General features: G+C 40.7%; 1 protein-coding gene across 1 annotated transcript in view; it reads left to right on the plus strand.

Moving 5' to 3' along the window:
- ANKHD1 (ankyrin repeat and KH domain containing 1) overlaps positions 1-22,100 on the plus strand; it is a gene marked incomplete in the record, with an annotated part of 1,187,903 nt that overhangs the window by 997,223 nt on the left and 168,580 nt on the right. Inside the window, 3 exon segments of the mRNA XM_053717232.1 lie at positions 10,717-10,851; positions 10,959-11,108; positions 12,263-13,824. Coding sequence (XP_053573207.1) covers positions 10,717-10,851; positions 10,959-11,108; positions 12,263-13,824 — 1,847 coding nt within the window.

Here is a 22,100-nt window from a genome sequence, read left to right on the forward strand (position 1 = left end):
CGCCGCCTCTATAATAAACATATTAACCCCTATACTGCTGCACTCCCGCATAGTAAACACTAGTTAAATAATATTTACCCCTAATCTGCTGTCCCTAACATCGCCGCCACTATACTAAAGTTATTAACCCCTAAACCAAACCCGAAGTCTAACCCTAACACCCCTAACTTTAATATAATTAAAATAAATCTAAATAAAAATTACAATTAATACCTAAATAATTCCTATTTAAAACTAAATACTTACCTATAAAATTTTATTATCAGGTATTTGTAGAGCGCCAACAGATTCTGCAGCGCTGTCAGCATAGTCGGTGTACAGGATAGCTTTTGTAGGGGTCAAGTGGGTAGAGGGCCCTGCCGAGAGTTTCACTGTTGTAGTCGGCTCTTATGAAGCGATCTGTAAACAGCTGGGCCCATAGGCTTACAATCTAAGGGGTTTAAGGGGAAAGCAATGGCATTATGAAAGGTTAGTGTTGGTTGTATGCATCCCTGAATAGTAGAGTTTTTAGGGAGTGCTTGAAGCTGTTAAAACTAGGGGAGAGTCTTATGGAGCGAGGCAGGGAATTCCACAAGATGAGGAGGAGAGGAGGAGATCCTGAGCTGATCGAAGGGGACGGGAGGGAGAGTATCTAGAGACAAGTTCTGAGATGTAGGGGGGAGCAGTGCAGTTGAGAGCTTTATATGTCAGGGTGAGGATTTTGTGTTTAATCCTAGAGGCAAGAGGAAGCCAGTGAAGGGATTGGCAGAGAGATGCAGCAGATGAAGAGCGACAAGTAAGGAAGGTGAGCCTGGCAGAGGCAAACATAATGGATTGTAAAGGAGCTAAGCGGCAGCTAGGTAGACCAGAGAGGACGGAATTGCAGTAGTCGAGGCGGGAAAGGACGAGAGAGTGGATTAAAATCTTGGTTGTATCTTGTGTAAGGAAATGTCTAATTTTAGCAATGTTTTTAAGGTGGAAGCGGCAGGCTTTAGCCAAGGACTGAATGTGAGGAGTGAAGGAAAGATCTGAGTCAAGTGTGACCCCAAGACATCGGGCGTGCGGGGTAGGGGTAATGATGGAATTATCAACAGTTATAGAAATTTTGGGGGTGGAGACATTGGAAGAAGGGGGAAAAATAAGGAGTTCAGTTTTAAAGAGATTTAGCTTAAGGTAGTGAGAGGACATCCAAGATGAGATGTGAGAAAGACAGTTAGTCACACGGGTTAGTAAGGAAGGAGGTAGGTCTGGTGCAGAGAGGTAGATTTGGGTGTCATCGGCATACAAATGGTATTGAAACCCATGGGACTTTATTAAGGAACCTAGTGACGACGTGTAGATTGAAAAGAGAAGGGGACCAAGGATAGAGCCTTGAGGTACCCCAACAGAAAGTGGTAACGGGGCAGAGGATGCTCCGGAGAAGGCTACACTAAATGTAAATAAAATGTAAATAAAGCCTAAGCTAGCTACAATATAACTAATAGTTATATTGTATCTATCTTAGCTTTTATTTTTATTTTACAACTAAGTTTGTATTTATTTTAACTAGGTAGACTAGTTAGTAAATAGCTATTAACTATTTACTAGCTACCTAGTTAAAATAAATACACATTTTCCTATAAAATAAAACCTAACCTGAGTTACACTAACACCTAACCTTACACTACAATTAAATAAATTACATTAATTACAATTAACTAAATTACAAAAAAAACCACACTAAATTACACAAAATAAAAAATGATCAAAAATGTAAACTAATTACACCTAATCTAATAGCCCTATCAAAATAAAAAAGCCCCCCCAAAATAAAAAAAAAACCTAGCCTACAATAAACTACCAATGACCCTTAAAAGGGCCTTTTGAGGGGCATTGCCCCAAAGAAATCAGCTCTTTAACCTGTAATAAAAATACAAACAAATCCCCAACAGTAAAACCCACCACCCACACAACCAACCCCTAAATAAAATCCTATCTAAAATTGCCCTGAAAATCCCGCGGAGCTCAGCATACTAATGTACTGTGCCTGAGCCCTGTAGCAACCTGAGGGTTGCAGATTAGATTCCTGACGAGGTCCATTCAGCCTTTCATTTTCTGAGGTCAATTAAATGAGCAGTGTTTTAAGTCCCTTATGGGACTTATGGGTAATTAGATGCGCTTACAAGTACCCAATCCATACTTATGAAAGAGCAGTATTCATATATGTGGATTTTTCTTCTTTGGAATCTCTTATGAATCAACTAAGTTTTGTTTCTTCAAAACATAGTTGGAGGGTTTAATTTACCTAAGAGTTTTGCGATTCCTCAGACAAGGGTCACTTCTTTTTTGGGTTTTTAGATTGTGTGTGCATGTCTTTGTCTTTATCGGACAAAAATCAATTGTATCTGGCATTAGTCTGTTTTACTTATAGTCTGGTTATTTTCTTTCAGTGGCTATATGCATGAAAGTTTTAGGTCTCATAACTGCAGCATCGGGCGTGGTTCCCTTTGCTCGTTTTTCTTCTGAGATCTCTTTTTGCTTTGCATACTGAATCTATGATACAGGGTTTGTTTTCAGATATCACAGTTGATATTTTTAAATCCTAACAATCTATTCTCTCTGTTTTTGATGATTAGTCTATCATCGTTTTATTCAGGGGGTCTCCTTTTGTTCATCCTTCCTGGACTGTATTCTTAATGGATGCAGGTTGGGGAGCTGTCTGAGGGTCTTTGACAGTACAAGGGGTTTGGAAACTTCAAGAGGCGAGGTTTCCAATCAATATTTGAACTCCGTGCTATTTCAGAACTCTTTTCAGGCTTAGCTTCTTTTAGGGGAGATTTTTTCTTTCAGACAGACAATGTCACAATTGTGGCATATGTCAATCATTTAATAGGGACTCGCAGTTCCTTAGCAGTTAAGAAGTATCTTGAATACGTTCTTAGGTGGTTTTCCTCTCCTGTCTAATCTTTACGATTTTAATCTCTGGTTTAGACATTTGGGAGATGGATTATCTCATCCATCAGTCTTTACATCTGGGAGAATAGTACTTCTATACAGATGTGTTCTATCAATTTCCCAGGTACCTTTTCAGGTCTAGGGATCCTCAGGTTAAAATGGTGGATACTTTAGCGGTGTCTTGGTTTTTGCAACCTGGCTACATCCTTCCACCTGTTTTTTTTTTCTTCCAAAGGTGTTATTCAAGATCATTTTGGAATAGTCTCATATGTGTCTGATAGCATCAGCATGGCCTCTTAAGTTTGGTATGTGGATCTTGTTCTGATGTCCAGTTGCCATCCTTGGCCACTTTTTCTTTGTCTAGCGCTCTTGTTTTAGTGGCTATTTTTTCCATCAGGATTTCACATTTCTAATTTGAAGGTATGGAACTTGTTTGGTGTTTAGTCATAGAGGTACTCTGAGCTTTTTATCACTATGTTGCAGGCTATAGGTCTGTTTTTAAGCATTTATTATAAGGTTTGATAAATCTATATTTTATAGTGTTCTCATAAATTCTCGTGGCATTCTCTTAGAATTCCTCAAATTTTTCAGTTTCTTCAGGATGGTTTGGTTTATGATTTGTCTAAGTATATTTGAGACGCATCTTTGCCTTTTCTGTTTCTTTTTATAAGAAAAGATGACTATTCTTCCTGACATTTACTGTTTCTTCTGTTAAGTGTGATCAGTCCACGGGTCATCATTACTTCTGGGATATTACTCCTCCCCAACAGGAAGTGCAAGAGGATTCACCCAGCAGAGCTGCATATAGCTCCTCCCCTCTACGTCACTCCCAGTCATTCTCTTGCACCCAACGACTAGATAGGATGTGTGAGAGGACTATGGTGATTATACTTAGTTTTATATCTTCAATCAAAAGTTTGTTATTTTAAAATAGCACCGGAGTGTGTTATTACCTCTCTGGCAGAGTTTGAAGAAGAATCTACCAGAGTTTTGCTATGATTTTAGCCGGAGTAGTTAAGATCATATTGCTGTTCTCGGCCATCTGAGGAGTGAGGTAAACTTCAGATCAGGGGACAGCGGGCAGATGAATCTGCATAGAGGTATGTAGCAGTTTTTATTTTCTGACAATGGAATTGATGAGAAAATCCTGCCATACCGATATAATGTCATGTATGTATACTTTACACTTCAGTATTCTGGGGAATGGTACTTCACTAGAATTACACTGTAAGAAATACATAAAGCTGTTTAATAACTAGAGATTATGTTTAACGTTTTTGCTGGAATGTAAAATCGTTTTCATTTGCTGAGGTACTGTGTGAATAAATGTTTGGGCACTATTTTTCCACTTGGCAGTTGCTTAATCTGTTTTTCTGACAGTTTCTGTTCTCCCTCACTGCTGTGTGTGAGGGGGAGGGGCCGTTTTTTGGCGCTTTTTCTATGCATCAAATATTTCAGTCAGCAACTCGTATTCCCTGCATGATCCGGTTCATCTCTACAGAGCTCAGGGGTCTTCAAACTTATTTTGAGGGAGGTAATTTCTCTCAGCAGAGCTGTGAGAATTATAGTTTGACTGAGATAAAAAACGTTTATTCTGTAATTTGTTTCTTGCTTTCAGAATTTGTTATCTTTGCTAATGGGATTAAACCTTTGCTAAAGTTGTGTTGTTTACAAGGATTGAGGCTATAACTGTTTCAATTTATTAATTTTCAACTGTCATAGATCTTCTGTGCTTCTTAAAGGCACAGTACATTTTAATATTATTCTAATTGAATTGTATTTCCAAGTTGCAAGTTTATTTGCTAGTGTGTTAAACATGTCTGATTCAGAGGATGATACCTGTGTCATTTGTTGCAATGCCAAAGTGGAGCCCAATAGAAATTTATGTACTAACTGTATTGATGCTACTTTAAATAAAAGTCAATCTGTACAAATTGAACAAATTTCACCAAACAACGAGGGGAGAGTTATGCCGACTAACTCGCCTCACGTGTCAGTACCTACATCTCCCGCTCAGAGGGAGGTGCGTGATATTGTAGCGCCGAGTACATCTGGGCGGCCATTACAAATCACATTACAGGATATGGCTACTGTTATGACTGAGGTTTTGGCTAAATTACCAGAACTAAGAGGTAAGCGTGATCACTCTGGGGTGAGAACAGAGTGCGCTGATAATATTAGGGCCATGTCAGACACTGCGTCACAGGTGGCAGAACATGAGGACGGAGAACTTCATTCTGTGGGTGACGGTTCTGATCCAAACAGACTGGATTCAGATATTTCAAATTTTAAATTTAAACTGGAAAACCTCCGTGTATTACTAGGGGAGGTGTTAGCGGCTCTGAATGATTGTAACACAGTTGCAATACCAGAGAAAATGTGTAGGTTGGATAAATATTTTGCGGTACCGACGAGTACTGAGGTTTTTCCTATACCTAAGAGACTTACTGAAATTGTTACTAAGGAGTGGGATAGACCCGGTGTGCCGTTCTCACCCCCTCCGATATTTAGAAAAATCTTTCCAATAGACGCCACCACAAGGGACTTATGGCAAACGGTCCCTAAGGTGGAGGGAGCAGTTTCTACCTTAGCTAAGCGTACCACTATCCCGGTGGAGGATAGCTGTGATTTTTCAGATCCAATGGATAAAAAGTTAGAGGGTTACCTTAAGAAAATGTTTGTTCAACAAGGTTTTATATTGCAACCCCTTGCATGCATTGCGCCGATCACGGCTGCAGCGGCATTCTGGATTGAGTCTCTGGAAGAGAACATTGGTTCAGCTACTCTGGACGACATTACGGACAGGCTTAGAGTCCTTAAACTAGCTAATTCATTCATTTCGGAGGCCGTAGTACATCTTACTAAACTTACGGCGAAGAATTCAGGATTCGCCATTCAGGCACGCAGGGCGCTGTGGCTAAAATCCTGGTCAGCTGATGTTACTTCTAAGTCTAAATTGCTTAATATACCTTTCAAAGGGCAGACCTTATTCGGGCCCGGGTTGAAAGAGATTATCGCTGACATTACAGGAGGTAAAGGCCATGCCCTGCCTCAGGACAAAGCCAAAGCCAAGACTAGACAGTCTAATTTTCGTTCCTTTCGTAATTTCAAAGCAGGAGCAGCATCAACTTCCTCTGCACCAAAACAGGAAGGAGCTGTTGCTCGCTACAGACAAGGCTGGAAACCTAACCAGTCCTGGAACAAGGGCAAGCAGACTAGGAAACCTGCTGCTGCCCCTAAAACAGCATGAATTGAGGGCCCCCGATCCGGGATCGGATCTAGTGGGGGGCAGACTTTCTCTCTTCGCCCAGGCTTGGGCAAGAGATGTTCAGGATCCCTGGGCGCTAGAGATAATATCTCAGGGATACCTTCTGGACTTCAAATACTCTCCTCCAAGAGAGAGATTTCATCTGTCAAGATTGTCAACAATCCAGACAAAGAAAGAGGCGTTTCTACGCTGCGTACAAGAGCTCTTGTTAATGGGAGTAATCCATCCAGTTCCACGATCGGAACAGGGACAGGGGTTTTACTCAAATCTGTTTGTGGTTCCCAAAAAAGAGGGAACTTTCAGACCAATCCTGGACTTAAAGATCCTAAACAAATTCCTAAGAGTTCCATCGTTCAAGATGGAGACTATTCGGACAATTTTACCTATGATCCAAGAGGGTCAATACATGACCACTGTAGATTTAAAAGATGCTTACCTTCACATACCGATTCACAAAGATCATTATCGGTACCTAAGGTTTGCCTTCCTAGACAGGCATTACCAGTTTGTGGCTCTTCCATTAGGATTGGCTACAGCTCCAAGAATCTTCACAAAGGTTCTGGGTGCTCTTCTGGCGGTACTAAGACCGCGGGGAATCTCGGTAGCTCCATACCTAGACGACATTCTGATACAAGCTTCAAGCTTTCAAACTGCCAAGTCTCATACAGAGTTAGTGCTGGCATTTCTAAGGTCACATGGATGGAAGGTGAACGAAAAGAAAAGTTCACTCGTTCCACTCACAAGAGTTCCCTTCCTGGGGACTCTTATAGATTCTGTAGAAATGAAGATTTACCTGACAGAGGACAGGCTAACAAGACTTCAAAGTGCTTGCCGCACCCTTCATTCCATTCAACACCCGTCAGTGGCTCAATGCATGGAGGGAATCGGCTTAATGGTAGCGGCAATGGACATAGTACCCTTTGCACGCTTACACCTCAGACCACTGCAACTGTGCATGCTAAGTCAGTGGAATGGGGATTACTCAGACTTATCCCCTTCTCTGAATCTGGATCAAGAGACCAGAAATTCTCTTCTATGGTGGCTTTCTCGGCCACATCTGTCCAGGGGGATGCCATTCAGCAGACCAGACTGGACAATTGTAACAACAGACGCCAGCCTTCTAGGTTGGGGTGCCGTCTGGAATTCTCTGAAGGCTCAGGGACAATGGAGTCAGGAGGAGAGTCTCCTGCCAATAAACATTCTGGAATTGAGAGCAGTTCTCAATGCCCTCCTGGCTTGGCCCCAGTTGACAACTCGGGGGTTCATCAGGTTTCAGTCGGACAACATCACGACTGTAGCTTACATCAACCATCAGGGAGGGACAAGAAGCTCCCTAGCTATGATGGAAGTATCAAAGATAATTTGCTGGGCAGAGTCTCACTCTTGCCACCTGTCAGCAATCCACATCCCGGGAGTGGAGAACTGGGAGGCGGATTTCTTAAGTCGTCAGACTTTTCATCCGGGGGAGTGGGAACTTCATCCGGAGGTCTTTGCCCAAATACTTCGACGTTTGGGCAAACCAGAGATAGATCTCATGGCGTCTCGACAGAACGCCAAGCTTCCTCGTTACGGGTCCAGATCCAGGGATCCAGGAGCAGTCCTGATAGATGCTCTGACAGCACCTTGGGACTTCAGGATGGCTTACGTGTTTCCACCCTTCCCGTTGCTTCCTCGATTGATTGCCAGAATCAAACAAGAGAGAGCATCAGTGATTCTAATAGCACCTGCGTGGCCACGCAGGACTTGGTATGCAGACCTGGTGGACATGTCATCCTGTCCACCTTGGTCTCTACCTCTGAAACAGGACCTTCTGATACAGGGTCCCTTCAAACATCAAAATCTAACTTCTCTGAAGCTGACTGCTTGGAAATTGAACGCTTGATTTTATCAAGACGTGGATTTTCTGAGTCAGTTATTGATACCTTAATACAGGCTAGGAAACCTGTTACCAGAAAGATTTACCATAAGATATGGCGTAAATACCTATATTGGTGTGAATCCAAAGGTTACTCTTGGAGTAAGGTTAGGATTCCTAGGATATTGTCTTTTCTACAAGAAGGTTTAGAAAAGGGTTTATCTGCTAGTTCATTAAAGGGACAGATCTCAGCTCTGTCCATTCTGTTACACAAACGTCTGTCAGAAGTTCCTGACGTCCAGGCTTTTTGTCAGGCTTTGGCCAGAATTAAGCCTGTGTTTAAAACTGTTGCTCCACCATGGAGTTTAAACCTTGTTCTTAATGTTTTACAGGGCGTTCCGTTTGAACCCCTTCATTCCATTGATATAAAGTTGTTATCTTGGAAAGTTCTATTTTTAATGGCTATTTCCTCGGCTCGAAGAGTCTCTGAATTATCAGCCTTACATTGTGATTCTCCTTATTTGATTTTTCATTCGGATAAGGTAGTCCTGCGTACTAAACCTGGGTTCTTACCTAAGGTAGTTACTAACAGGAATATCAATCAAGAGATTGTTGTTCCTTCTTTATGCCCAAATCCTTCTTCAAAGAAGGAACGTCTACTGCACAACCTGGATGTAGTCCGTGCTCTAAAATTTTACTTACAGGCAACTAAGGAATTTCGACAAACGTCTTCTCTGTTTGTCATTTACTCTGGGCAGAGGAGAGGTCAAAAAGCTTCCGCTACCTCTCTTTCTTTTTGGCTTCGTAGCATAATTCGTTTAGCTTATGAGACTGCTGGACAGCAGCCTCCTGAAAGAATTACAGCTCATTCTACTAGAGCTGTGGCTTCCACTTGGGCCTTCAAGAATGAGGCCTCTGTTGAACAGATTTGCAAGGCTGCAACTTGGTCTTCGCTTCATACTTTTTCCAAATTTTACAAATTTGACACTTTTGCTTCATCGGAGGCTATTTTTGGGAGAAAGGTTCTTCAGGCAGTGGTTCCTTCTGTATAAAGAGCCTGCCTATCCCTCCCGTCATCCGTGTACTTTTGCTTTGGTATTGGTATCCCAGAAGTAATGATGACCCGTGGACTGATCACACTTAACAGAAGAAAACATAATTTATGCTTACCTGATAAATTCCTTTCTTCTGTAGTGTGATCAGTCCACGGCCCGCCCTGTTTTTAAGGCAGGTAAATATTTTTTAATTTATACTCCAGTCACCACTTCACCCTTGGCTTTTCCTTTCTCGTTGGTCCTTGGTCGAATGACTGGGAGTGACGTAGAGGGGAGGAGCTATATGCAGCTCTGCTGGGTGAATCCTCTTGCACTTCCTGTTGGGGAGGAGTAATATCCCAGAAGTAATGATGACCCGTGGACTGATCACACTACAGAAGAAAGGAATTTATCAGGTAAGCATAAATTATGTTTTTGTTCAGACTTTGGTTCGTATCAAGTCTGTTATTTTATCAATTTCTCCTCATTGGAGTCTTGAATTGTTTTTTAAGGCTATACAGGCTCTTCTGTTTTTCAGCCTATGCATACTTTGAATATTAGACTATTTCCTTGGAAGGTATTCTTCATTTTTAGACTATATCTTCAGCTAGAAGAGTTTTCTAAATTGTCTGCTCTCTCTTGTCAGTCTCATTTTCTGATTTTTCATCAGGATAAGGCTGTTTTGCGGACTTCGTTTAAATTTCTTTCTAAGGTTGTGAATTCTTACAACATTAGTAGGGAGATTGTTGTTCCTTCCTTATGTCCTAATCCTAAGAATTCTTTTTAGAGATCTTTACATTCTTTGGATATTTTAAGAGCTTTGAAATATTATGTCGAAGCTACTATAGGTTTCAGGAAGACTTCTAGTCTATTTGGGTTTTTTTCTGGTCCTAGAAAGGTCAGAAAACTTCTACCATTTCTTTGCCATCTTGGTTAAAGCTTTTGTTTCTTAAAGCTTATTTGGAGACGGGTCAGTCTTCGCTTCAGAGAATTACTGCTCATTTTACTATATATATATATATAATTTGTTATTTTTGTGTGGATTTAATTTTTTCAGCGGAAATGGCTGTTTTTATTTTATCCCTCCCTTTCTAGTGACTCTTCTGTGGTCTTCCACATCTTGGGTATTTCTATCCCATACGTCACTAGCTCATGGACTCTTGCCAATTACATGAGAGAAAACATAATTTATGTAAGAACTTACCTGATAAATTCATTTCTTTCATATTGGCAAGAGTCCATGAGGCCCACCCTTTTTATGGTGGTTATGTTATTTGTATAAAAGCACAATTTTATTTCCAGTTCCTCTTCTTGTATGCTTTTTACTCCTTATTTTATTACCCCACTACTTGGCTATTCGTTAAACTGAATTGTGGGTATGGTGAGGGGTGTATTTATAGGCATTTTGAGTTTTGGGAAACTTTGCCCCTCCTGGTAGGATTGTATATCCCATACGTCACTAGCTCATGGACACTTGGAAAATATGAAAGAAATTAATTTATCAGGTAAGTTCTTACATAAATTTATGTTTTTCTGTTGTAGAAAAGCTTTATCTTAGAAAATATACTAGTTCATGAAAGCAGTGCAGGGTTTAATGTGCAAATTGTTATATAGTTAATGATTAAATTGGTTCTTTATGCATACAGGCATGAAAGTGAATCCCCATTTTCAAGTTACAAAAGTGTCTCTGCCCCACTTTTGTCACCAAATGGAAAGATTAATCTAAGCAGCCCTAAAAGAGTCCCAAAAAGAGAAGATGGATGGAAAGAAGTTGTTAGACGGTTAGTATACTTAGCTTATTACTCCTGATGACCTACACAGTGTGGGTATTTTTTTTATTAGTTTATTTGGCTTGTTTAATATGGTTTTTTTTTCTCTTCAAAACCAGATCAAAGAAGCTTTCAGTACCGGCTTCTGTGGTATCTAGGATAATGGGGAGAGGTGGATGCAATATTACTGCTATTCAGGATGTTACGGGTGCCCATATTGATGTAGACAAACAAAAGGACAAGAATGGGGAGAGAATGATTACGATAAGGTAATAGAAAGTGCATGTATATTAGTATATTCTTAACAGCTGGTGAGAGGGAAAACCTTTTGCTCATCACTCACTGAGTTTAATGGACTGTTATTTTATTTTCATCCCTTTTATTTAAAGGGCATAAAAGGGGTAATTCAAACACAAAGCATTACAATTAGAAACATTTTTTCCTGATACTTAGGTTTTGCAAAAAAAAAAATTCAGTTATGGTATCACTGCTATAACCCTAACCCTAAATGTGAACTTGACTCTACACAGGTTTGCTTTTTTATGCAGTGCAGCATTGCATGAGAGACAGATTTAAAGAACATGACCATATCTGCAGCGGGTCACAATACATTTCACATATACATTTTATGACTCTTGGTTTTGTGTTATAGGGTATCTTAGAAAGTATTCATTCTCAGACAGATGTTACTGCATTGAAAAGCTCTGATTGTTATTGTGAGCTTAACAGAGATTTATCTCTCTCATCTAATATAACTCTGGTAGTTGAATTATTCAACCAGTGAGCAATTTTCTTCTTTATCATTGGTTGTGCACAAACAGGCATTTCCTGCTCTTTTAGATTGGGTGGGATCCTAAATGAAAAGAAGTGTTGGTTGAAGTGCCAATACAAAATTGATATAGCAATATTTGCAGTTTCTGTTCTGTGATATGTATATATATATATATATATATATATATATATATATATATATATATATATATATATATATATATATATATATATAATGTGTACATAAAACACAATATTTGATAAGTAGTAGCAGATTAATTTGCTGTTATTTTAGCTGCAGCTCAAATTTCCACAAAGACAATGGGTTATAATCTGTATGCATGATGATTATGAAGCACAAAGCATCACTGAAGTATGCTGTAATAGAGTTTGATGATTAGATGCAATATTAACAAATTGTTTTAATTATTCATTATTTTTTGCAATCTTTGCTTTGGATGATATGCAGTACCAGCAAGACACTTCTTAATTCAGTATTGTAGCTTCCACAGAACTGAGAGACTTTGATTTTAAGTTAGACTTTTATAAAACAATATATATGTCTTATTTCAAAAGGCAATATTGTAGAATTCATATATAGCTTACAATTTGTATTATATTTTTATAACAAAGCACTGCCTTTGTTTTTCAGGGGAGGAACAGAGTCAACAAGATATGCTGTACAGCTTATTAATGCTCTTATTCAAGATCCAGCAAAGGAACTTGAGGATTTAATTCCTAGAAATCATATTAGACACCCCATCTCCAACAGTTCTAAATTAAATGCAAACTCATCAACAGGATCAAGCATAGCATCTTCAAACAAGGCCACTTGTGCTGTTGGTAGTTCCTTAGTAACATCTTCACAGCCTACAGCTTTGCCTGCCTTTCAGACGCCTAACAGATCAAGCAAGAGCATCCCTACAAATATACGTACTCCCTTTCCTGTATCTCTGCCTTTATCATATTCTCATCAACATTTTGCCCTGTTAGCAGCTCAAACAGTGCAGCAAATTCGACATCCTCGCTTGCAAATGGCACCTTTTGGAGGACCCTTCAATTCAACACCAAGTACTTGGGGACCTTTTCCTGTAAGGCCAGTTAGCCCTGGTAGTGCAAATAGTTCACCAAAACATAATGGCAATGTCCGTTCAACTAACCACATTTGTAATTTGGTACATCCTGAAAGTACTTTAACCTCTGTAAGCAGTCCTTTGTCCACACCCCCATTAGGTACAGCTACTCAGAAGCTATGCATGACTAATAGTTCTTCATCTGTTAGAAAACAACTATTTACATGCAGTCCTAAAGCCACCACTATGGCTTCTGTATCTCCAACTGTAACAAGTATGTGTACAACGTCTTCAGTTTCCTCCACTACTGTATACAGTGGGGAAATACCCAGTGCACTTTCAGATACAGCACAAACAGAGCACTTTGTTTTAAATAAAAATGAAACTTTCTCAATGCCCAAAGAAAATGTGTTTTTAGACCAGTCAACTGAAATGTTTTCATTGTCATCTGCAATTAATACACGGAATCATTCTACAAGTGGTAATAACATAATGGTTCCAAACCAGTCATGTTCAAGCCCTGCTAAAAGTAATATAAAGGAAAGTAGTGTTTCAGAAAAAAATCAGCCTTTGTCAAATACTTTCATGTCTAGCATGGAGTCTACTCAAGTTTCTGCAGCATCTAGACAGATTTTACAAGGAGGTGCAGAGCCTCAGGACAATTGCGGCATTTCACAAATATCTGCAACTGTTACACCTGGAACTCCTAGGATTCAACATAAAGGTGCTTTCTATTCTGTGGTTCCCACCACAGCACTGCAGCACAATACTCATTCTGTTTTTGTTATGGATCCAAATTCACCTCAAGATTCACACAAGCTGCTAAATCATACCCAGTCAGTACCATTAACACCTGTTATGCCTAATTCACAAATGCATCACAATTCAACCAGTAAGCAATTACCTCCTTCATTTGGACCAGCACTACTCAGTCAGTTTACAAACCTGTTTGATAGTCAGGTATCATGCAGTCAGAGTTGGGGAGGATGCCCATCACGAACAACTGATCCAGATTTCAGTCCTCACTCTGCTTACCATAGTAACTCAATGATTGGACATTTAGAAAATCCACTTTCTTCAGATGGCTCCAAGACTCCAGGCTTCAGACATTCATCACAAAGAGTATCTTCCGGTGCAATAGGTAAAGTAACTTTTTTATTTATTTATCTGACTTTAATTCTTTAATGTCGTCTCATTTCCTTTATTCGTTATTCGTTCTTGCAACATCTTTTGTTAGTTGTCACGCTAATGCAAGTTTTTATCCTCTTGGTTTCTCTGGATGACCTGAATTACCCCAACACCACCCACTATTACATAGGGTTCTACTGTTTAAGCAGCAAATGGGGAACACAATTGCTCATTTCTTTCCTCTGTATTCTTCTCTTTATCTCTGTGTATCCCTCTCTTTGCCTCTGTCTTTTTGGTACTAGTATTCACTATAAATTTCACTATAAAAGTCAGTTTTTGAATTTATATGCAGTAACCAATTTTTCAGTCTAGGTTCTGGTCAGAGTGATAAATATTTCCACACCTACTCAATCATTTTGAACCAGCCATTTCTCGCTAGTCACTTTTATGCAGATATTTCTTCAATTGGCGAAAGTAGCAACTTGTGAGGTCTGCACTAAAGTCTAACGGTTATATCTCTGACCCTGTTTCCAAATTTGGAAATGCAATATCTTGTCCATATTCTGCTGCTGCTTCAGTTCATTACTTCTGGGTCTTAGACATCAAAAATGTTTTAAGCATACATTAAACCAGTATTTCATTTTTCTTCCGTGCATCTTTTAGATGTGTCAGAAGAAGCCCCACATACTGTTATGACTAGAGGCAAAAGACTACACATGGTATTATTTGCAGTGTTCTCCACAGAAGATGTTACCAGCTGGGTGGCATTATAAAGGATGGTGTTATGAAGGAGCCGGGTAGCTCATTTCTTTCATGTAATTAGCAAGAGTCCATGAGCTAGTGACGTATGGGATATACATTCCTACCAGGAGGGGCAAAGTTTCCCAAACCTTAAAATGCCTATAAATACACCCCTCACCACACCCACAATTCAGTTTTACAAACTTTGCCTCCCATGGAGGTGGTGAAGTAAGTTTGTGCTAGATTCTACGTTGATATGCGCTTCGCAGTAGGCTGGAGCCCGGTTTTCCTCTCAGAGTGCAGTGAATGTCAGAGGGATGTGAAGAGAGTATTGCCTATTTGAATTCAATGGTCTCCTTCTACGGGATCTATTTCATAGGTTCTCTGTTATCGGTTGTAGAGATTCATCTCTTACCTCCCTTTTCAGATCGACGATATACTCTTATATACCATTACCTCTACTTATTCTCGTTTCAGTACTGGTTTGTCTATCTACTATATGTAGATGAGTGTCTTAGGGTAAGTAAGTCTTATTTCTCCAACATAGGTGTGTCCGGTCCACGGCGTCATCCTTACTTGTGGGATATTCTCCTCCCCAACAGGAAATGGCAAAGAGCCCAGCAAAGCTGGTCACATGATCCCTCCTAGGCTCCGCCTACCCCAGTCATTCTCTTTGCCGTTGTACAGGCAACATCTCCACGGAGATGGCTTAGAGTTTTTTAGTGTTTAACTGTAGTTTTTATTATTCAATCAAGAGTTTGTTATTTTGAAATAGTGCTGGTATGTACTATTTACTCAGAAACAGAAAAGAGATGAAGATTTCTGTTTGTATGAGGAAAATGATTTTAGCAACCGTAACTAAAATCCATGGCTGTTCCACACAGGACTGTTGAGAGCTATTAACTTCAGTTGGGGGAACAGTATGCAGTCTCTTGCTGCTTGAGGTATGACACATTCTAACAAGACGATGTAATGCTGGAAGCTGTCATTTTCCCTATGGGATCCGGTAAGCCATGTTTATTACGATCATAAATAAGGGCTTCACAAGGGCTTATTAAGACTGTAGACTTTTCTGGGCTAAATCGATTCATTATTAACACATATTTAGCCTTGAGGAATCATTTTATCTGGGTATTTTGATATAAGAATATCGGCAGGCACTGTATTAGACGCCTTATTCCTTAGGGGCTTTCCCAAAGCATAAGCAGAGCCTCATTTTCGCGCCGGTGTGGCGCACTTGTTTTTGAGAGGCATGGCATGCAGTCGCATGTGTGAGGAGCTCTGATACTTAGAAAAGACTTTCTGAAGGCGTCATTTGGTATCGTATTCCCCTTTGGGCTTGGTTGGGTCTCAGCAAAGCAGATACCAGGGACTGTAAAGGTTAAAGTTTAAAACGGCTCCGGTTCCGTTATTTTAAGGGTTAAAGCTTCCAAATTTGGTGTGCAATACTTTTAAGGCTTTAAGACACTGTGGTGAAAATTTGGTGAATTTTGTACAATTCCTTCATGTTTTTTCGCAATTGCAGTAATAAAGTGTGTTCAGTTTAAAGTGACAGTAACGGTTTTATTTTAAAACGTTTTTGTACTTTGTTATCAAGTTTATGCCTGTTTAACATGTCTGAACTACCAGATAGACTGTGTTCTGAATGTGGGGTAGCCAGAATTCCTATTCATTTAAATAAATGTGATTTATGTGATAATGACAATGATGCCCAAGATGATTCCTCAAGTGAGGGGAGTAAGCATGGTACTGCATCATTCCCTCCTTCGTCTACACGAGTCTTGCCCACTCAGGAGGCCCCTAGTACATCTAGCGCGCCAATACTCCTTACTATGCAACAATTAACGGCTGTAATGGATAATTCTGTCAAAAACATTTTAGCCCAAATGAACACTTGTCAGCGTAAGCGCGGCTGCTCTGTTTTAGATACTGAAGAGCATGGCAACGCTGATACTAATATCTCTGAAGGGCTCCTAACCCAGTCTGATGGGGCCAGGGAGGTTTTGTCTGAGGGAGAAATTACTGATTCAGGGAACATTTCTCAACAGGCTGAACCTGATGTGATTGCATTTAAATTTAAGTTGGAACATCTCCGCATTCTGCTTAAGGAGGTATTATCCACTCTGGATGATTGTGACAAGTTGGTCATCCCAGAGAAGCTATGTAAAATGGACGAGTTCCTAGAGGTGCCGGGGCTCCCAGAAGCTTTTCCTATACCCAAGCGGGTGGCGGACATTGTTAATAAAGAATGGGAAAGGCCCGGTATTCCTTTCGTCCCTCCCCCCATATTTAAAAAATTGTTTCCTTTGGTCGACCCCAGAAAGGACTTATGGCAGACAGTCCCCAAGGTCGAGGGAGCGGTTTCCACTTTAAACAAACGCACCACTATACCCATAGAGGATAGTTGTGCTTTCAAAGATCCTATGGATAAAAAATTAGAAGGTTCGCTTAAAAAGATGTTTGTTCAGCAGGGTTACCTTCTACAACCAATTGCATGCATTGTCCCTGTCGCTACAGCCGCATGTTTCTGGTTCGATGAGCTGATAAAGGCGGTCGATAGTGATTCTCCTCCTTATGAGGAGATTATGGACAGAATCAATGCTCTCAAATTGGCTAATTCTTTCACCCTAGACGCCACTTTGCAATTGGCTAGGTTAGCGGCTAAGAATTCTGGGTTTGCTATTGTGGCGCGCAGAGCGCTTTGGTTGAAATCTTGGTCGGCTGATGCGTCTTCCAAGAACAAGCTACTTAACATTCCTTTCAAGGGGAAAACGCTGTTTGGCCCTGACTTGAAAGAGATTATCTCTGATATCACTGGGGGTAAGGGCCACGCCCTTCCTCAGGATCGGCCTTTCAAGGCAAAAAATAAACCTAATTTTCGTCCCTTTCGTAGAAACGGACCAGCCCGAGGTGCTACGTCCTCTAAGTAAGAGGGTAATACTTCTCAAGCCAAGCCAGCTTGGAGACCAATGCAAGGCTGGAACAAGGGAAAGCAGGCCAAGAAACCTGCCACTGCTACCAAGACTGCATGAAATGTTGGCCCCCGATCCGGGACCGGATCTGGTGGGGGGCAGACTCTCTCTCTTCGCTCAGGCTTGGGCAAGAGATGTTCTGGATCCTTGGGCGCTAGAAATAGTCTCCCAAGGTTATCTTCTGGAATTCAAGGGACTTCCCCCAAGGGGGAGGTTCCACAGGTCTCAGTTGTCTTCAGACCACATAAAAAGACAGGCATTCTTACATTGTGTAGAAGACCTGTTAAAAATGGGAGTGATTCATCCTGTTCCATTAAGAGAACAAGGGAAGGGGTTCTACTCCAATCTGTTCATAGTTCCCAAAAAAGAGGGAACGTTCAGACCAATCTTAGATCTCAAGATCTTAAACAAGTTTCTCAAGGTTCCATCGTTCAAGATGGAAACCATTCGAACTATTCTTCCTTCCATCCAGGAAGGTCAATTCATGACCACGGTGGATTTAAAGGATGCGTATCTACATATTCCTATCCACAAGGAACATCATCGGTTCCTAAGGTTCGCATTCCTGGACAAGCACTACCAGTTCGTGGCGCTTCCTTTCGGATTAGCCACTGCTCCAAGGATTTTCACAAAGGTACTAGGGTCCCTTCTAGCTGTGCTAAGACCAAGGGGCATTGCTGTAGTACCTTACTTGGACGACATTCTGATTCAAGCGTCGTCCCTTCCTCAAGCAAAGGCTCACACGGACATCGTCCTGGCCTTTCTCAGATCTCACGGATGGAAAGTGAACGTGGAAAAGAGTTCTCTATCTCCGTCAACAAGGGTTCCCTTCTTGGGAACAATAATAGACTCCTTAGAAATGAGGATATTTCTGACAGAGGCCAGAAAAACAAAGCTTCTAGACTCTTGTCGGATACTTCATTCCGTTCCTCTTCCTTCCATAGCTCAGTGCATGGAAGTGATCGGGTTGATGGTAGCGGCTATGGACATAGTTCCTTTTGCGCGCATTCATCTAAGACCATTACAACTGTGCATGCTCAGTCAGTGGAATGGGGATTATACAGACTTGTCTCCGAAGATACAAGTAAATCAGAGGACCAGAGACTCACTCCGTTGGTGGCTGTCCCTGGACAACCTGTCACAAGGGATGACATTCCGCAGACCAGAGTGGGTCATTGTCACGACCGACGCCAGTCTGATGGGCTGGGGCGCGGTCTGGGGATCCCTGAAAGCTCAGGGTCTTTGGTCTCGGGAAGAATCTCTTCTACCGATAAATATTCTGGAACTGAGAGCGATATTCAATGCTCTCAAGGCTTGGCCTCAGCTAGCGAGGGCCAAGTTCATACGGTTTCAATCAGACAACATGACAACTGTTGCGTACATCAACCATCAGGGGGGAACAAGGAGTTCCCTAGCGATGGAAGAAGTGACCAAAATCATTCTATGGGCGGAGTCTCACTCCTGCCACCTGTCCGCTATCCACATCCCAGGAGTGGAAAATTGGGAAGCGGATTTTCTGAGTCGTCAGACATTGCATCCGGGGGAGTGGGAACTCCATCCGGAAATCTTTGTCCAAGTCACTCAGCTGTGGGGCATTCCAGACATGGATCTGATGGCCTCTCGTCAGAACTTCAAAGTTCCTTGCTACGGGTCCAGATCCAGGGATCCCAAGGCGGCTCTAGTGGATGCACTAGTAGCACCTTGGACCTTCAAACTAGCTTATGTGTTCCCGCCGTTCCCTCTCATCCCCAGGCTGGTAGCCAGGATCAATCAGGAGAGGGCGTCGGTGATCTTGATAGCTCCTGCGTGGCCACGCAGGACTTGGTATGCAGATCTGGTGAATATGTCATCGGCTCCACCTTGGAAGCTACCTTTGAGACGAGACCTTCTTGTTCAGGGTCCGTTCGAACATCCGAACCTGGTTTCACTCCAGCTGACTGCTTGGAGATTGAACGCTTGATCTTATCGAAGCGAGGGTTCTCAGATTCTGTTATCGATACTCTTGTTCAGGCCAGAAAGCCTGTAACTAGAAAGATTTACCACAAAATTTGGAAAAAATATATCTGTTGGTGTGAATCTACAGGATTCCCTTGGGACAAGGTTAAGATTCCTAAGATTCTATCCTTCCTTCAAGAAGGATTGGAAAAAGGATTATCTGCAAGTTCCCTGAAGGGACAGATTTCTGCCTTGTCTGTGTTACTTCACAAAAAGCTGGCAGCTGTGCCAGATGTTCAAGCCTTTGTTCAGGCTCTGGTTAGAATTAAGCCTGTTTACAAACCTTTGACTCCTCCTTGGAGTCTCAATTTAGTTCTTTCAGTTCTTCAGGGGGTTCCGTTTGAACCCTTACATTCCGTTGATATTAAGTATTATCTTGGAAAGTTTTGTTTTTAGTTGCAATCTCTTCTGCTAGAAGAGTTTCAGAATTATCTGCTCTGCAGTGTTCTCCTCCTTATCTGGTGTTCCATGCAGATAAGGTGGTTTTACGTACTAAACCTGGTTTTCTTCCAAAAGTTGTTTCTAACAAAAACATTAACCAGGAGATTATCGTACCTTCTCTGTGTCCGAAACCAGTTTCAAAGAAGGAACGTTTGTTGCACAATTTGGATGTTGTTCGCGCTCTAAAATTCTATTTAGATGCTACAAAGGATTTTAGACAAACATCTTCCTTGTTTGTTGTTTATTCTGGTAAAAGGAGAGGTCAAAAAGCAACTTCTACCTCTCTCTCTTTTTGGATTAAAAGCATCATCAGATTGGCTTACGAGACTGCCGGACGGCAGCCTCCCGAAAGAATCACAGCTCATTCCACTAGGGCTGTGGCTTCCACATGGGCCTTCAAGAACGAGGCTTCTGTTGATCAGATATGTAGGGCAGCGACTTGGTCTTCACTGCACACTTTTACCAAATTTTACAAGTTTGATACTTTTGCTTCTTCTGAGGCTATTTTTGGGAGAAAGGTTTTGCAAGCCGTGGTGCCTTCCATTTAGGTGACCTGATTTGCTCCCTCCCTTCATCCGTGTCCTAAAGCTTTGGTATTGGTTCCCACAAGTAAGGATGACGCCGTGGACCGGACACACCTATGTTGGAGAAAACAGAATTTATGTTTACCTGATAAATTACTTTCTCCAACGGTGTGTCCGGTCCACGGCCCGCCCTGGTTTTTTTAATCAGGTCTGTTAATTTATTTTCTTTAACTACAGTCACCACGGTACCATATGGTTTCTCCTATGCAAATATTCCTCCTTAACGTCGGTCGAATGACTGGGGTAGGCGGAGCCTAGGAGGGATCATGTGACCAGCTTTGCTGGGCTCTTTGCCATTTCCTGTTGGGGAGGAGAATATCCCACAAGTAAGGATGACGCCGTGGACCGGACACACCGTTGGAGAAAGTAATTTATCAGGTAAACATAAATTCTGTTTTTATTATGACACTCTAAGCTATGGTTGGGCACTTTATATGTAAAGTTCTAAATATATGTCTTTAAACTTATATTTGCCTTGATTCAGGATAATCAGTATTCCTTTAAAATTCAGACTGTCAGTTTCATTATTTGGGATAATGCTTTTTAATTAAATTTATTTTTCTTTACCTTGAAAATTTTCAATTGATCATTTTTTCCTGTGTGCTGTTAGGCTCGCGGGGGCAGAAAATGTTTCTTTTTATTGCGTCATTCTTGGCGCTGACTTTTTTGGCGCAAAATTTTTGTCATTTCCGGCGCCATAGTTGACGCCGGAAGTTGTATTCTGTTAATACGTCATTTTTGACGCATGTGTATTCAGACATTTTTTTGCGCCAAAAAATGTGGGCGTCGGTTCTGACATCAGAGGATGTGGCGTCATACTTGGCGCCAAATATATGGGCGTTGTATTTAGCGCCAATAATGTGGGCGTCATATTTGGCGCCAAAAAATGTGGGCGTATTTTTTGTTTCACTTTTTTTCCTCACATTATTTAAACCTCACTTTTTTATTGCTTCTGGTTTCTAGAAGCTTATTATTTTGCATTCTTTTCCCATTCCTGAAACTGTCATTTAAGGAATTTGATAATTTTGCTTTAAATATTGTTTTTTTCTATTACATATTGCAAGATTTCACTGTTCCTGTCTCAAAACAATCTAAGAGGATTCCTGTTGACTGAGTTCAGTCCTACCAAAGCTAAGTTCATTTATTTTTAATGTTATGAATGTTTATCTTTAGCTATGGTTTGTAATAAGTTATCATGATATACTTTTACATGCAGAATCCTTTAGTATTTATGCTTTATATATTGCCATTCTTTTTACATCTTATGTACAAGAAATATTTAGAAGATTTATAAGAAATATTTTTCTGATTCTATTTTAAAGGCTTTGTCTGACATCGTGCCTTCTAATAAAATTTTTAGGTCTTTTTCAAACTTCTTTTTTAATTATTGAAGTTTCAAATGACCAACAACATACTGATTTATCCTTCTCTGATGATGTTTTTTCTCATTCAGAATTTTCTTCATCAGATATTGACACTAACAAATCTACTTTTTTATTTTATTTTTTTATTAAAGTACATTTGTTCTTTGTTGAAAAGGTGTTGATTATTTTGGA

This window comes from Bombina bombina, chromosome 6 (genome assembly GCF_027579735.1).
Source record: "Bombina bombina isolate aBomBom1 chromosome 6, aBomBom1.pri, whole genome shotgun sequence".
Lineage (NCBI taxonomy): Eukaryota > Metazoa > Chordata > Amphibia > Anura > Bombinatoridae > Bombina > Bombina bombina.